At 51.1% G+C, this 16,463-nt stretch overlaps 1 protein-coding gene across 2 annotated transcripts in view; it reads left to right on the top strand.

Annotated features, from left to right (window-relative positions):
• FBLN2 (fibulin 2) overlaps positions 1–16,463 on the top strand; it is a 52,555-nt gene that overhangs the window by 9,367 nt on the left and 26,725 nt on the right. For both annotated transcript variants that reach the window (XM_003796209.2, XM_012809247.2), the window contains exons 2-3: positions 14,917–15,028; positions 16,110–16,239. In XM_003796209.2, coding sequence (XP_003796257.1) covers positions 14,917–15,028; positions 16,110–16,239 — 242 coding nt within the window. The remainder of the gene's footprint in view (positions 1–14,916; positions 15,029–16,109; positions 16,240–16,463) is intronic.

A 16,463-nucleotide genomic window follows, 5' to 3' on the forward strand; every position in this document is an offset into this window, starting at 1 on the left:
GAGACAGCTTGAGGCTCTGTCTCAAAAAAAAAAAAAAAAAAAAAAGACCTGCTGGTCTTGAGGCCAGGTATGACTTTGGGGAATGAGCTGTCTGGTCTCAAGCAGAGGGCCAGGTCATCTAAGTTAGATAGCTGAGGCAGCAGATTTGCTATGAACTTTGACACTTTCTAGAGCAGGGGTCCTCAAACTTTTTAAACAGAGGGCCAGTTCACTGTCCCTCAGACCATTGGAGGGCTGGACTGTGGGCCCCAGGAGGAGTCGGTTGCTAAGTAGGACAGGCAGCAGCATCAAAAACACCTGGCGGGCCGGATAAATGTCCTAGGTGGGCCACATGTGGCCCGCAGGCTGTAGTTTGAGGACGCCTGTTCTAGAGTGTCAGTTTGGTAGGACTCAAAACAGCCTCATGCCTTGAAGATCAGGGACTGAATCTCTGTAGACATCTCAGGAGACATTTTGTTAATGTTAGCATGATGTATCCCCCAGTGAAGAGACAAACTGTGGCCTAAAAGCTGATTCAGAGCCATTGTCCCCAGCTTTTGGGGTGTACGTTGGTAAACAGATCAAACCTTTTGCCTGGAGTTGGTGTGGGGATGTTATTATAGACTTCAGTAAGGTTGCGAAAGGTGTGTACCTGTTTCGCCAAGGCTCTCAAATCTCTTTGTATCTGGCCGGAGGTATTTTTGTACATGCTGCAGGTTGTTTCTGAGATGGCATAGAGCCCTCCTCACCAGGCCAAAAGATAATCTAGCGTGGGGTGAGTGTCTCATACCACTGGGACCAGAAATTCATGAGATTGCTACACTGGGCTGAGGCCATGCTGTGGTAGGTTTATGTGCTCTGCTAGAGGCAGAGAGATTTGAGGTGGTCTGTGTGAGCCACTGTCCCTTTGTTAGGGTGGTGGTACCTGTGAAAGTTTCTGCTAATGAGGCTAATAATCTCAATTCCAAGAGTATGGGTCCGAGGATGGCTCACCTCACCTGGGAGCATGTGGCCAGCCAAGGGAGAAGGGGGCGTTCTGCCAGGGGGTAATGACTGAGCAGGTGGGCCCAGGGAACAGGAGGACAGCTGGGTGCTTCTCCTGTGGGGAGGTGGAAAGTGTACTCACTGAGGCCCCCACTTGTAACCCCGCAGTAAAAACCAAAGGTGCTTCCCAGGGCATAGTGCTTAGTTGGATTTTTGGCTGTGAAGTCAGGAACTTTAGTCCATGGCTGATTTATCTGTATGGTTCCACGCAGTCAGGTTGTGTGGGTATGTGGGCCATAAGTGATTCGTGCCAGGACGTGACGGTACCAGGGTGGTCCCAAAGGCCACCCCAGAGCCATTGGAGGAAGAATGATGCAGATGGAATGCTAGTGGGGTGTCCAGGCACAGAGAAGCATGGGGAAGGGGTGTAGTAATTAAAATGGGTGGAGTTAAGTCTGTTGGTGGGTTAGGCCGGCAGACCAGGTGAAGTCTAGACAGGGAGCATGGCAGGCCCAGCCTTGCCTGTGTCTCATGGCCTGGGCTCCAGTCTCGGCCCATTTATCAGTGGATGGCATAGGCAGAAGGTGGGGGTGGCATTTGCCTGGTTGGAGATGGTTGGGAGAAAAGTGGTGTGGTGGGGGAAGGAAGGATGTGTTCTGGGTGGAGGAGAGAAATGGAGTGGAGAAGGATGTGGTAGGTGGAGGGGTGGTGGTGAGAGACTAACTATTTCAACAAAAATCGAAATGGCTCCAGCCCGAGAGGACACAGGAGTCAGCCCGGCTCCATGGGGTTGGTGTGGTCAGACAGGGAATGGCTAAGTTAGCTCCAGTGAGGTTCTGGGTAAGCACACACTCTTAGCTGGTCAGACACTATAATGGCAGTGGGGAGTGGCCTGGCAGGTGTCATAAAGCTGACTGATACAGTGTTGCAAACAGCAGGTAAGCCAGGGAATTTGGGGAAACGAAGCATGAGTTCAGCAAAGTGCCATTTTAAAGGTCATCAGGGAGCTCAGAGGGGCAGGTTTTGAGTTCTGCAGCCAGATCCTCCAGGGTTTGTTAGTTACCCGTGTCTCGTCTTGCTGGACACCTTGGAGGCCAAGGGTCTAATCATAGGAGTGGAGTTGCCCAGGTTGTCTTGGGTGGGGATGATGCATCGGAGGTGTGTTTTGAGACTCCAGCCAGGTGGTGGGTGTCCCTCCTAGGCAGCTGTCCAAGCTAGAAGGAGTTGTGGCCCCCAGGGAGCCCGGCCCCTGTATTTCTGATGCCGTCTGGAGTATGACTTTACATTTTTTAGCCCTCTTGCTGGTTTTATGGATGTCTGATATCTCCTCGGGATCTGTGGGGCTGTGTTCCCTCTGGATCTGCTGAGCTGCAGTCCCACCCGTAGCTAGCAGCTCATTTGTGTACAAGCGTATCCCTGGGTCAAGGTGAGCTTGTTTAGATTTTTCTTGCAATCTAGGCTTTGCAGCATAAGAATGTTTGCAGGATCACTAGTATGTAAGGAATTTAGCCAGCCTGGTATGAAAGAGGGACATCCTGTGGGCCATGTCTCCATTGTAAGTGTAGGCTCAGCAGTACTGGGCTACTCGTGTGGCATGGGTGTTGTTTCCAAGACAACCATCCCTGGTGGAGGACCCAGGCTGCATGGCAGGCTGGGTGTAGCCCCTCAAGGAGTGCCTTCCTTCCAGCAAGGGCTTTGTCCTCCCTCAAGTGTACAATTTCTAATTCCATCTGGTTCCAGCAAGAATCCGTGGTCAGGGTCAGGCCCTAGGGATTGTAGTGCTAGCTCCACGATCCAAAGGGCACATAAAGCAGCAAATAAGCCCCAACCAAAGAGAATATTGATACTTTGCTGTGGGAGGTGCCATGTGGACATTTATTTGTGGTTGAACTGCCTGTTGGCCCATCCATCCATCCATCCTATAGCCTTTGAGTTGCCTCTTCCGGGAAGATCCCTGGGCTCCTTAAATAATGACTGGATGTCACAAGTAAACACTAAGTATGGATTTTCCTTTCCTCTCTTGGTGATCCATATGGTGCTACTTGTAAGTCCTGGGACAATTATTTCCATCTCCAAGAGTGATTTAAAAGAGGAAATTAGTGCAGCACCTGTGGCTCAAAAGAGTAGGGTGCCAGCCCCATATGCTGGAGGTGGTGGGTTCAAACCCAGCCCCGGCCAAAAACTGCAAATAAATAAATAAATAAGGAAATTAGTAACCAGCCTTACTTGTACCCCAAGTAAAATATGAGAACGGGGGATGGGGCAGCTTCTGGCCTGACACAGTCTGAATAAGTGCGATCTCACAATAGCATGGGCATCTGGTCTGGTGGACACTCTGTTTTGAATGGGTCCTATTTCACATCCTTCCCTATCTGGTTGCCAATGGTAAGTCATTAGTGAGTTGAGTGAAAAATTGTAATGAAAGAACTTTCATCCCAAGAGGTGATGGGTGATGTGTGTTTTGTCTTCCTGAACATGGAAGGAGGTGGACTTGTCACAAGTGGCTGATAAAGGCAGGGCTGGGGGCCTGTAGAAAATTGGTATGGAGGTCTGCATGCCTGAGGGCCTAGAGATTAATCAAATTAGAATTTGTGGCAGGAATTTGGTCTACTTAGCAGACCATTTGCCTCCTAGCAATTTTTGAAGACATTCTTTTAACAGTCCATTGTGGGTAGGCTTAATGAAAGTTCTAAAGGATAGTGTGTGATAACGACCATTGTTGAAGGGCATTAGCAGGAAAGTGGGTGCCTTGGTCTGAGTCATCTGTGCCTGGTGGACCAAAGGCACCAAAATACAGTGAGTGAGGAATTACATTACTAGGTTTGTGGTGGGTGTTTGGGTCTGAGCGGCCATGAGTCCCTTCCCACAGGGACCTCTGCCTGGATGTGGCTCAGGATGAGTGTAATTATTGGGCCTAGCTCTGATCTCAGATCTGTGGATGCATAAAACATCGCTGGATTTCTTACTTGGCTCCTGATACAAAGTTCTTCAGCTTGGAGCCTGGCTGTGCCCCTTGCTGGCTGTGTGGCATTAGGCAAATTGCCTAATTGCATTAGGCCTTATTTTCTCATCTGTAAAAAGACAGTGCTCACAGCTCCTTCCAAGAACAGCACCCTCTAGTGGAAGAAAGCCTATCTCAGGCACTGGGTATTGGGATCTGTCACATAGTGGGGCTGCACCTCTCCCTGAGGGCTCTGCTGGGAGATGGCCTCTGAGCTCTGGGATGCATCCTGTTCACACACCCGGGCTGAGGCTGCTGCTCTCCTGAGGCTGAATAACTTCTGGGGGCCATGGCCGCCTAAGCCCTGAGCCTTCCAGGATCTTGGATGACTGTGTGAACTGAAGTTTAGGCTCTGTGCTGTGGCCTCCCTGAGGGCAGTGTTGGCCCCTCTGCCTACCAGCACCTCCTTTAGGCTGGGCCAGGCTTGTGGGGCCTCTGGGTCCTGCGGCATCGGGGTCTTTGAGCAGAAGCTTCTGCCTGAGGTCAGACCCACCCGTGGGTCTCTACTCTGGGAAAGTGGGCTTGGGACTGGAGTCATACTGAAGGTGAGCCTTGACCCTCAGAGAGTGAATCCTAGCCTCTGCTGCTCCTGGCTGTGTGACCACAGGGAAGTGAATCACCCTGAGGGTCAGTGTTTACGTCTGTCAGATGAGGGGAGTAATCTCAGGGTTGCTGAGAGGAGTAGGCAGGATAATGTCAGCCAGCGCAGAGCGGCCGCTCAGGGCCATGTGGGCTCTTCTTTCCTCTGCCAGAGGGTCACTGCACTCTGGGGGTGCCATGGGGGGGAACGGATTTGTGTTTTTGTTTAAGTGAACAGATGTGTGTCTTTTTTAGCAGCCAGAAGCTGTCCTCTCCAGAGAAAGAGCAGAGGGGCCGGGCCTGGTGAGATTGGGTGGGGGGTGTTCAGTGGCTGCTCACGCCTGCTCCCCACTCCCGTGGTGTGTCATTCCAGCTGCCTCCAGATGTGTACAGAGTGTTCCTCACTGACTGTTTCCTCCCCACACTATGTTCTCGATTCGGCCCCCACCAAGTGCATCAGCACACACCCTAGCCTCTCCTTCGGCCATACAGCCTGTCAGTGAGGCCACATCCAGGGATGGAAGGGCCACACTCCTCCACTGAGCCCATACCCTGGGGCCTCTTCCTCCTCACCCTGACCGGGTTAGGTGTCAGTGGTGCATGTATTATCTGCCAGGTGCCGTGTTCAGCCCTGGCTGTGTGTGGGTCCATTAAGCCTCATGACACCGCTCTTGGTGGGGGCAGAGGATGGTGCAGTCATATGCCCACTTTATAGATGAGGCAACTGAGGCCCAAGGATGTTAAATGTATTGTCCAAGGTCCCTGAAGTCAATGAAACCGGGATGTTTGCCAACCATCAACTGTGCCTTAGCACCTGGCATTTCTGCCTCCCTAAGTGTGCCCCGTTGCTGGGTGTGAATAGATATTTACCTGTTGTTGGCAGACCAGGGTTTCAGGGCTGCTCTGGGTAACTGGCATTTGAGGGGTAAAGCCAGGCTGGCAGACCTTGAGCTCTGTGCCTGCCTCCAGCCCCAGGCTTCCTTTCTGGCACAGTGTTAGGGAAGCAGGGATTCTCTGGGATCCTGTGCTGAAGGGTGGGAGATGCTGCCAGAGGAGCATCCTCTCAGTCTGGCTGCAGGGAGCAAACCTGCCTGGGCACAGAGGCCCCAGAACCTGAGAGAGATTGAAGTTGTCTGGCTTCCGGCCATACACTCCTGCCTGCCCTGTGCACCCGTTCTGACACATTTATGGGCTACATAGTTTGAACCAGGCTTTGCTGGGTGCCAGGGGTTCAGTGGGAACAGAAAGGTGAAGATCCTCCCCAGGGTGGGGGTACCTGCTGTGACTCTGCAGACTGACAGCCACCTTTGGAATGCACTTGGCGGGGAAGCAAACCCAGGTGCCTGCAAGGTGAAATCGTTCTTAGGGAGGACCCACTGGGTTGGTGGGGACTGTGGGGACCAGACCCCCATACTTTGAACATGGTAGGGGCCGCTGCCCATCTCCCATTGTTACTCTGGGGCTGTGGAGGCCCAGTGTGACCCACAAGTTTGAATTTTCTAAAAGAAGCCTGGGGTCTGGAGTTTTATGTAACAACTCCCAATTTATAATTATTGGCACATTTGTCTTCTGATTATTTGTGGCTCGTATTAGTTTACTTTTGCAACCATTTATTTACCTTACAATTCTGTGAGTTGGCAGCTGGGCTGGGCTGACATCAGCTGGGTGCAATCGCTCGTGTGTCGTCTGCTGGTGGCCTGGCTGGGGGCTGGCTGGTACTGGATGGTCTCCCGACACAAAATAAAGTGTTCAAGTCATACAATCTGCAATAGTATCAAAAAACATCAAGTAGCTAGGTGATCTAATAGGTCAGAGGTCTGCACTAAAAATCACAAAATATTGTGCCTCTCAATTTGAGGCGCTGCAAGGAGCTGTGGCTGTTTTTGCAGTTATGCAGATTTCAACTTGAGTTGAACAGCCACCTCTGGAGTGTTGGATCCTCACGGGAAGTCCTATACATGTCACCTTAACCGGGTGTGGCTTCACATTGGGAGTATTTCCAAGCCAGTTTCAGGCAGATACCAGTCTGGGCCTTGGGTCTAAGCAGAGCTGCCTTCTAATCTTGGTTCAGGTTGGAGGGTGATAATTATCCCTAACCTGTAGAGCTGTTGGGAGAATTAAGCGGGACAACATATTTGAAAGTCTCATCACAACCACTGTAAGGACTGGCAACCTCAGAAGCATCCCAGTTTCAACCCACCGTGCCCCCACTCCCTCTGCCTTCCGATGTGTGAGCTGTTAACACTCAGCTTACTTTCATCTTGGACTGGGGCTGAGCTGCCATTGACAAGCTCGTCTCTCCTAAAATTTATAGACCTTTAAGTGAATATTTTTCCATTTCTTTTTGGTGGTTGTCTTTTTGGATTTTGGAGCCATTGTATTTTTTCCACGAAGGTCATACAGTTTTGGAAGACTTTAGAAAACTTGTAAGCCCCAGGTGGGTGTGTGGGGTGCCGGCAGGCTAAGTGAAACCCACCCTCCTTGGGTGTTTGGGGGCTGTGTTCAGATAATGTGGTCCCTGAACTGTTGTCCAGACTGTAACTCGCCTGGGCCTGCTGGGGGTGGCATGGGGCAGAGTCTAAGTAAGTCTAACTTAGTTGAGTCTAAGTTCTCCGAGATGTGATCTGTTTCTCTCCCCACTCAGACCCCACTTCTCACCATTCCTAGGCTCAGACCTGCAACTTGGGGGCTCCTGGCTCCTGTTTTGGGAGTGGGGGCCCCTCACAAAGTAAGCTGCTGTTGAGAGCCTGGGTGACCTTGGGTACATCACTCTGTTTTCTGGGTGGTGGTCGTTACCAAAGCAATCCTGGCTCTTCAGGCACTGGTGGGAGGGGTTGTCCTAATCCCCAGCTCGGGCCCAGGCAAAGGCTCTCATCTGGGGGCGGGGTGTCCCAGTCAGGCTGGGTTCCAGGTAGTGCTCAGCAGAGGAGTCAGGGTGACCCCAGAGCCCAGGCCCCTCAGCTCTAGGTCCTGTGCAGGGCAGGGTGCAGGTGAGACCCCACTATGACAGGGGGCTTAGAGACGGGGCTGGAGGTGTAGCAGGGAGGGCCTACTTTCCTTGGAAGAACCAATGCAGACTGGGGGATTTGAATGGTTCCCCTCCCCTGCTGCCCCTTCTTCTTTCCTTCCTCGGAAGCTCTGCTCAGGAGCCTGCACTCAGCTCATGGTGGGGCAGAGCCCTGCGCTGCCTCTGATCAGTGCGTGTGGTGTGTGGGGGTGGCTGTGTCTCCTCTATCTGCTGCCACGGTTGCTGATAGGACCCTCCTAGAGCCGAGGGAAGATGTGGCGGGTGTACAGTGGGCCCAGTAGGTAGGTCAGGAGTGGCCAGGCGCCTCCCTTGAGCCAGGCTCAGCAGTGGCTGTGGCTGCCTTGGCTGCTCCTTGTGGGGTGTTGGTGGGGAGGCTTCTCTCAGGGGCTGAAGTGGGGGGGACTCAGCTGCTCCTGCCCTATCTGTGATCCTGGGGTAGGAAGGCAGAGCCAGGCTGCGGAGCCCTTCCTGTTCCTCCACTTTCCAGTCCTCATAAACAGATTCAGGACGCCTTCCCAGGGCCGTGGGTCGCCCTCCCCCACACTCCCCAGGGGAGCACCCGGGGCTGCAGCATTCTCTGGGCTGTTTGCTCAGGCCCCACAAACATCCTGTCCAAACAGGGCTCAAGAGGAGCGGCCCCATCATCACCCTCCCGCCAGGTAGAGCACAGAGGTTTCTCTGCAGCATTTCCAAAGCCAGAATTCTTTAGGGCTTTCATGTCAGGGAATGGGGACTCTCTAGGGGGGTCATGACCTCTGGGCTGGATTTTTCCAGGCACCCATTGTCCTGTGATCAAAGGAGGTTAGAATCGCCGGAATCTCATAACCTTTTTATAACAGAACTTTTCTTGAATGGGTGATACCTGCCTATGGGCAGAAACAAATACCAAATACAAAATGGGTCAACGGTGCTGTGTCCGCTTCCTTCCTCCCTCCCCGAGACACGCACTCTTATCAGTGTCTTGAGGATCTTTCCAGAAGTGCTCCATGCATGTCCCTGTATGCCTCTAGAAAGACCAGGGATAGTTAGTGCATACACTATATTTTGCATTGATCTTTAAAAAAATATTCTCCCCAACACACACAGATGTTGTTTCATGTAAGTGCGCCCAGGGCTTGCTGTTTTTAACACCTGTGTGAGATTGGATAGATGAGGCTTCAGACAGGCACTGCCCTATACTGGGATTAGGTTGTTTCTGGGTCTTTGATGTCACAGATGTGGCTGCAACACACAGCTGGGACACTCTTGTTTGTGATCACGAGGGTGTCTACCCGCAGATTACGTTCTAGAAAGGGGAAATGCTGGTCACAATATCTTTTCAGGTTAATGTGAGTGTACGACCAACTAGGTTATGGTATTTGTGTTTGTTAGGTAGAGGCCCTATCGTAGTTGTGTCCTGCACCCAAAAGGTGTGCCATGCACCCTTACATAATGCCCATTAAGGGGGAGCGCACCCATTCCTCCCCCCTTCCCTCCCTGGTTCTTCCTCCCCCCAACTTGAGTTTTTCTCTTATGTGGGTGTGTGTTAGACTGTGTGCTGGCTTCACATTAGTATTGAGTCCATTGGATCTTTGGTTTTCTGTCTTGTGATACTCTACTAAGGAGAATGTGTTTCAACTCAATCCAGGTAAATACAAAAGATGGGGCCATCTGTTTGGACAGGATATTTGTGGAGCCTGAGCTTTTTTCCAAACAATTAAAAAAATTTTTTTTGAGACAGGGTCTCACTCTGTTGCCCTGGGTAGAGTGCTGGGGCATGAAGTTGCATCACAGCAACTTCAAAATTCCTCATTCTCTTGCCTCAGCTTCTCGGGTAGCTGAGACTACAGGTACCTGCCACTATGCCCAGCTAGCTTTTCTATTTTTAGTAGAGATGGGGCCTTGCTCTTGCTCAGTCTGATCTTGAACTCCTGAGCTCAGGCCATCCACCCACCTCAGCCTCCTAGAGTGCTAGGATTACAGGCATGCACCTTGGTCACAGGTTTTTACACGGCAGTGCATAACTTGATATTTCCCACTGTTAGTTGTGCCAGTCAGTGACGTTCAGCACATACACATTGATGCACGGCTGTCACCACCCTCCATCCATGAAACCTTTTCATCCTTCTTAACTGAAATTCTATCCCCATTAAACACTAACCCCTGTCCTCCCCCTCAGCCCCGGGTGACCGCCATTCCACTTTCCGTGTCTGCGAATTGACTGTGACATTAGGGACCTTGTTCGGCGGAATTATGATAATTTACCCTTGTGTGTCTAGCTGTTTCACTGGGCTGGTCCTGTTTTTAAGACTCTTGTAAGCCTTATTCTTTGTCTTAGACTTTCGTAGTCAGACTCGCTTTTTCAGTTCTGTTTATGTTGTGCTGAGTTTTGGGGAATGGAAGAGCATTCAGGGCTTGTGTGAACAGTTCAGGCAGGAAGACAGGAACTGGGGGCCCCCGCTGCCCCCCAGCTCCACGGTGACCACCACCTCGACATCGTAAGTTCCTTCCTTTTCTTTAGAGTTTTACCACCTCAGCAATCTTGACTTGCTGTGTTCTGTTTCTGAACTCCATGCGCAGGGCATTGTGCATATTGTGACTCGGTCTTTTCCCTTCACTGTCATGTGATCCACGTGTGTTGGTGCTCGTGGTGGCAAGGCAGTGGGGTACGGACCCTTCTCCTGTGATAGGCACTTGGAGGCCACCAGAGATTGCTGGGAGGGAGGGTGTGTGCTTCTCCTCAGCATGTACCTAAGAATAGAACTTTGGGGAGTGGGTGTATCTCCTGCCTGATCCGACAATAAGTGGCACCACTTGGGTGATGTGTTGGAGGAGGACAGAAGGGAGACAGGAAGGCCAGGAGGTGGTGACAGAGGGAGGGGAGGGCGGGTGGGTTGGGAAGCACTTCGGAGGTGGCCTCATGGGGGGTACATTGGAGAAGGAAGACAGGGTATGGAGGAATTGACCCAGGAGGGTCCTAACCATGTTGACACTGGGAAGACCTGGGAGGGGGTGGCTTGGGAAAAATCAGGAGCTGAACAGATTTTGACCATGGGAATGCCAGGGAGACATTGAGTGCTGGTTCCTTAGGCAGCTGTGTGCACGTGTACAAGTCAGGTGAGGGCAAGGTCAGGGTGGCCCTGGAAGCTCAGAGATGAGGGGATCAGCCAGGATGTGTTGTAGAAGGGATGAGAAGAGGCCCAGGGCTGACACTGTACAAGGCTGGTACCTGGGGAAGGAGACCTGGAGGAGACGGCCTCTGCGTGGGGTCATGGAGGGGTGGGTGAGAAGGGGCAGGCGAGGGCTGCTTATCTTACTGGGCATTGTGTGGCTCTGCTCTGTTTTGGATGGTACCTGGCAATGCCATGCTTGACCCTGTACCCATTTCTTCTGCTGCAAGTGAGTGGCCCTCCCAGCATCAAGATCCCAGCTCCTGAGCACCTTTGTTTGAAAAAGAGGGAAGCTAGGGTGGGGACAACCAGGAGAGAATGGCAGGAAGCCGGCCAGGGGCAAGCTGAAACCTGGCATCTGTTCAGGGAGGGGCAGGAATGGAGTATCATTCAGCCTACATGACAGCAGAGCCGACTCTCAGGCTGGCCATGGCCAGAGCCACAGACCTGACCTTCAGAGTCAGCTGCGTCAAGTTGCTCGTGTGACAGACATGGGGAAGCTGAGGCCTGGAGGCAGGGAGGGAAGAGGGGAAATTGAGGCTCGGGACTTCTAATTCCCCACCTCATCTCTAAAACAGGAGTAACAGCATCACTCTTAACTGTGAGGCCTGTGCCTTGCTCTTTGCTGGTACTTGTTGTGTTTCAGCTGTTACCGTTATCCTGATCCGGCGCCTCTCCTGTTAGTCTATTGTAGTCTCCTAAGCTTGTAAGGCAATCTAGGAAAAAGTTTAGGGAGGAAAGAAAAGTCCTATAACAGAAAGAATGTTGTGAGTCTGAACTGTGCGGAAGTGAGCCACCCATCACCAGAAGTATTCAAGTAAGGGGCGACTCCTGCATGCCCAGGGTATAACAAGAGGGGGTGAAACATCCCTCTCAGGGGCTACAAAGACTGTGGTCCTGACAGTGGCATCCAGTGGGGAGGAGGCAGGGCTTGATCCAGCACCCAGTGCCCTGATCCCTGGGCCAGGCCTTATCTGTGTGGTTACATTCAGATGCTGAGCTCTGGTTCCACCTCTGAAATAGCGGTTCTCAGATGCCCAGCCTCTCATTGGATATCCTCTGTGTGCCAGGGGCTGGGGGATTTGGCTGTGAACGAGGTGGGTAAGAGCCGTACCCCGGTGGAGCTGACATTGCAGAGGAGGGAATAGATGACTGAGAAAGTAAACAAGAGGGTCTCACGTAGCGCTGGCTGCTGAGAGGAGACTTGAAAGTGAGTGATATCACGGGAGACTAACCGGGTGTGCTGGTATCTGTCTTTTGCCATACAGATACTTTGTGCTTTTATGTAGTCTGTTATATTAAGCTTTTTGTTTTTGTTTGTGGATTTTATGTCCTAATGTTTTTTCTTAGCACTGCTTCTAACATTGATTTTGGAGTTTATTTTTGTGTATGGTGTAAAGTGGGTCCCAACACGTTTATTATTTTATGTTAAATCCTTTCCCTGTTGGGCTTGAGTGCTACCGGTACCCTACACTAAATTCCCAATGTGCATAGTTGTGTTTCTGAACTCTGTTCTGTTTCATCGATCTCCTCGTTTCTCTGTTTTGATTGTTAGAACTTTAAAGTGTATTTGGATGTGGTTAGAGAAAAGCCGGCCTTCTTCCTTCTTCCTTTTCAGAAATTTTCTTGGGTAAACATTTCTTTTGGGGGGTGAATTTTAGATTCAGCTTGACAAATCTGTGACAGTTATGTCTTTGCTTTGATGGAGATTGCATTGAAGTTGTAGATTAAGTTGAAGAGACTTGTTTCACTTTGACAGTGCCCTCAGTAGAGTGCATTGGTGTCACAGCTCACAGCAACCTCAAACTCTTGGGCTTAAGCGATTCTCTTGCCTCAGCCTCCCAAGTAGCTGAGACTAAAGGCACCCACCACAATGCCTGGCTATTTTTTGTTGCAGCTGCCATTGTTGTTTAGCTGTCCCGGGTCAGGTTCGAACTCACCACCTTTGGTGTATGTGGCTGGCGCCCTCACAACAGTGCTATGGGTGCTGATCCAGAATTGATATTTTTAAGGTATTGAATCTCCCACGCAGACACATGGTGCGTATTTCAAATACAGTATACTGTTATGTCCATCAGACCGTTAGTTTTGTCTTCTTGTAGATGACACGTGTTTATTATATATTTATATCTAGGTTTATTTCTCTTTTGAATGGGATTAACTTTCCTGTTCAGTTGTTACTAGTGTACAGGAAAGTCACTAATTTAAGTGTGTTTATTTTGTTTTTGACCATCATATTAGTAAGTGTTGATTTTAATACTTTGTTTGTTTTGATTTCCTTGGATTTTCTAGGAAGAAGCAACCATAACAGCTGTAACTAGTGACAGTTTCTCCTTTCTGTCGTTTCTTGTGACCTTTTTCCGTACTTCACTGCATTTGCTGGCATCTCCAGGACGATGCCCAGCAGCGGCATTGCCAGTGGGCATTTTGTTATACTAACGTCTTCTGTGGGGGATGTGTGTCCGTTTCTTCTTTGAGGGTGATGTTTGCCGCTTGTTTCTGGTAGACATCGGTTTTCAAGAACTCTTTTCACCAGGCACGCTGCTGGTGCCCCAGAGAAGAACAGTAACAGGTTGTTATTGAGGCTCATTTTCCCTGTTTTACAGAAGGGAATGCAGGTGGACTTGCCATGCCCACCAGTGGGCAAAGCCTGCAGTCCTTAGCGGGCTCTTGCTATTGCAGGCGTGGTGCAGGCAGTGTCCCTTGGGGGCATATCTGCTCCTCACCCTGCCAGCTTACCTGAAATGCTCAGGGGCGTGCAGAGGTCCTGGTGGGCTCCAGCGCCTGTGCAGCCATTCAATCTTCAGACAGACAAGGACACTGAGTCTTTAGGGAGGAGAAACACTGTCAGCGGCAGGGCTGAGATGTAGATGCAGGCCTGGGAGGGTCAGGGATTCATTCTGGTCCCTGCTGCTCCTGGGCAGGTATGTCCAGGCATTCAGTAAGAGCTTGAGTGTCGTGTTCAGACCTCAGGGGCAAATGCTCGGGTTAGTTAGACTCCTCGTTTCCTGGCGAAGCTCTTATTACCATCTTTGCAAGGCCCCCTCTTTTTTACATCTATCCTTTGATTCCTTTTATCCTCTTCTTCCCTTCCCGTCTACCATCCCATCCTATTGACAGTTCTATCTCATCTGCATTGGGTTTTTTGTTTTCATGTGTTCATGTAAAATGTACCGTATATTGTTATTTTGTGTGCAGTAGTAATTTAAATTTGTGTAATGGATCATTTTCGGTTTCTCCCTTTTTTCCTCTCAGCACTGTGTTCTGAGTTCCTCCACATTGCTGTGTGTCCTTGTGTCCAGCTCCGAGTGGCTGTGTCCATATGTCTGGCTGCACGTTGCTTTGTGTCCGTGTGTCCAGCTCGTATTGCCGTGTGTACATCTAGTCTTTCGTTTCTGACAGTTGGAGTCCTCTATGTAGGATGGCCGTAAATTAACCTAATCTGTTCCCTCAGCGATAGACACTCAGGCTTCTCTGAGGCTTCCGACAAGTTAACACTGGCATGGGCTTCCTGGTACTGGTTCTGTTATGGGCCAGGAGCAGAACCCATAGGTCCTACATGATGTACACACCTAACCGTGGAGATGGGGCCATGCCTCTCTCCAGGCTGGCCACACTGGTCTTCAATCCCACCCCTGGCCAAGGGTCCCCACTTGTGTCTGGTGTTTCTCGCTCTTTCTCATTTTTCCAGGTTAGTAGGTTTGTTACCTAGGAGTTCTTTTTTATTGTTGTTAATTTTCAAGAGTTTGTTATACACATTTTATAGATGGCAAGTCCTTGTCAGTTCAAAGGCATTCTAGCAATGGCTCCTAATCTATCAGCAATCTGTTACTTGTCCATGGAGTTCTTTGTTATACAGAAAATTTAAACTTTGAAGTGTCAGCTTCATCAATTTCCTTAACCTAGAGGCTGTGCTCTTTAGTTTTAAGATGTTCTCCCCAAGATGTGACTTCTCTATCCTCCCCAGTCACAAATACATTGACCTTTGAGCAACAGCAGGATCAGGGTGCTGACCCACTCATGCAGTTGAAAATCTACAAGTAACTTCTGATTCCCCTAAAACTAACTCCTAACAGTCTACTGTTGACTGGAAGCCGTACCAATAATATAAGCAGTTGATTGACACAGCGGGGGCATCTCCTTGGAACCACAGGCCTTCTCTGGGTGGTGACTCTGCTTCTTGTCGCCAACCATAGGCTCCACCAAGGACCTGATGGAGACGTGCTGCGCAGCAGGGCAGCAGTGGGCCATTGACAATGACGAGTGCCTGGAAATCTCTGAGAGTGGCGCTGAGGGCGACGTCTGCAGGTAGGGCGGGACCCTGGAGCTGGCAGACTGCCCACGTGCCTGCTCCAGATTCTTGGAGCTCGTGCCTTGTGCCTTGGGCCCAGGTAGCTTGGGGGGAGCGTGTGTTTCCCATCTTCCAGGGGCCTGGATGTGGCTGCTGTGGGCCATCTGGCCAGGCTCTCTCCAGGGGTGGATGGTCCAAGACTGCTGTCCACAGGGCTGGCCCCTCGCTGTCCTCCTCTGTTGTCTGTGCTTACTGTTTCTTAACTATTTATCTGCTTTGCCAGGCTCGGGAGAGATCTTGGTCAGCCGTTCACCCTTCTTTAATCCAGGGGCACCGTCTCATCCAGCCTGCTCATTTTTCCAGAGTAGGAGGATGAAGTTCAGAGAGATGATGTGATTCACCCCCAGCCACACAGCTCACTGGCAGCGTGACTAGTCAGACCCCATGTCCTCTAGTGTCCATCCCCTGCTAATCCCTTCAGAACAATCTCTATTCTAACTTTGTTCCTTTCCTTTCCCTTCTGGGAATACTTAGGCATTAGAGCAGTCTCCACTCAGCCCCCTGGAGTTTTGGGCTAATCGGCCCTACTGTGTGCTTGCGTCCCTCTCGTAATGAGTGCTCACCACTTCATGAACAACCGGTTCTATCACTGGGAGTTCTTGTTGAGACAGGCCCCTCCTGAGGTGGTGTTAGACCCTGACCCCCATGACCCTCACTGTCCTGTCCCAGCTCTGTTCTCTGCTACTGACCCAGCAGCCACCTCTGGCCCAGGGCAGCCCTGTGGAAAGTGGCAGGCAGTGACCAGGGGTCTGGAGGCTGTCCTCCTCCAGGCCGATGACCCAGCCCTTTCTGGGATTGGGTGTCCCTGTCCTTTTGCCCTAGTGGGGGGGCTCTAAGCCAGACCCTCTTCCTCACAGCCCGACAGGACCCAGGCCTAAGGATTCTTGGTTCAGCCAAAAGACAAAAGCCATGTGACTTGGCAGGGCTTATACTAGCTGGGTCACCAGCGCTGGCCTCCACTTGCTGAAGACCTTGGTGGGGACTTCCCCTTAGGGTGGATAGGGCGGTGCTGGGGCTGAGGTATACCCTCTCTTTCAGGACAGCCCAGAGGCACTGCTGTGTCTCCTACTTGAAGGAGAAAAGCTGCATGGCTGGTGTCCTGGGGGCCAAGGAGGGCGAGGCCTGTGGGGCCGAGGACAACGACACCTGTGGTGTTTCCCTGTACAAGGCAAGCCCCACCTGCGCATTCACAGTGAGATGGGGGTGGGCAGGCTGGCCTGAAACTGAAGGTCCTGGAGCTCTGAGGGGGTGGGGACTGGTGGGGACTGATATACCTGGGGTTGGGGTGGGAACTCTTCATCTGCACATCAGAAATCATCATAGTTATTATATGGATTGATTAATTCGCAGAGTATTTTTTGAGCACCAGCATGTGCATTGGGCCCCACTCTA

Source organism: Otolemur garnettii, unplaced genomic scaffold (assembly GCF_000181295.1).
Source record: "Otolemur garnettii isolate 467f Iridium unplaced genomic scaffold, OtoGar3 scaffold00101, whole genome shotgun sequence".
NCBI lineage: Eukaryota > Metazoa > Chordata > Mammalia > Primates > Galagidae > Otolemur > Otolemur garnettii.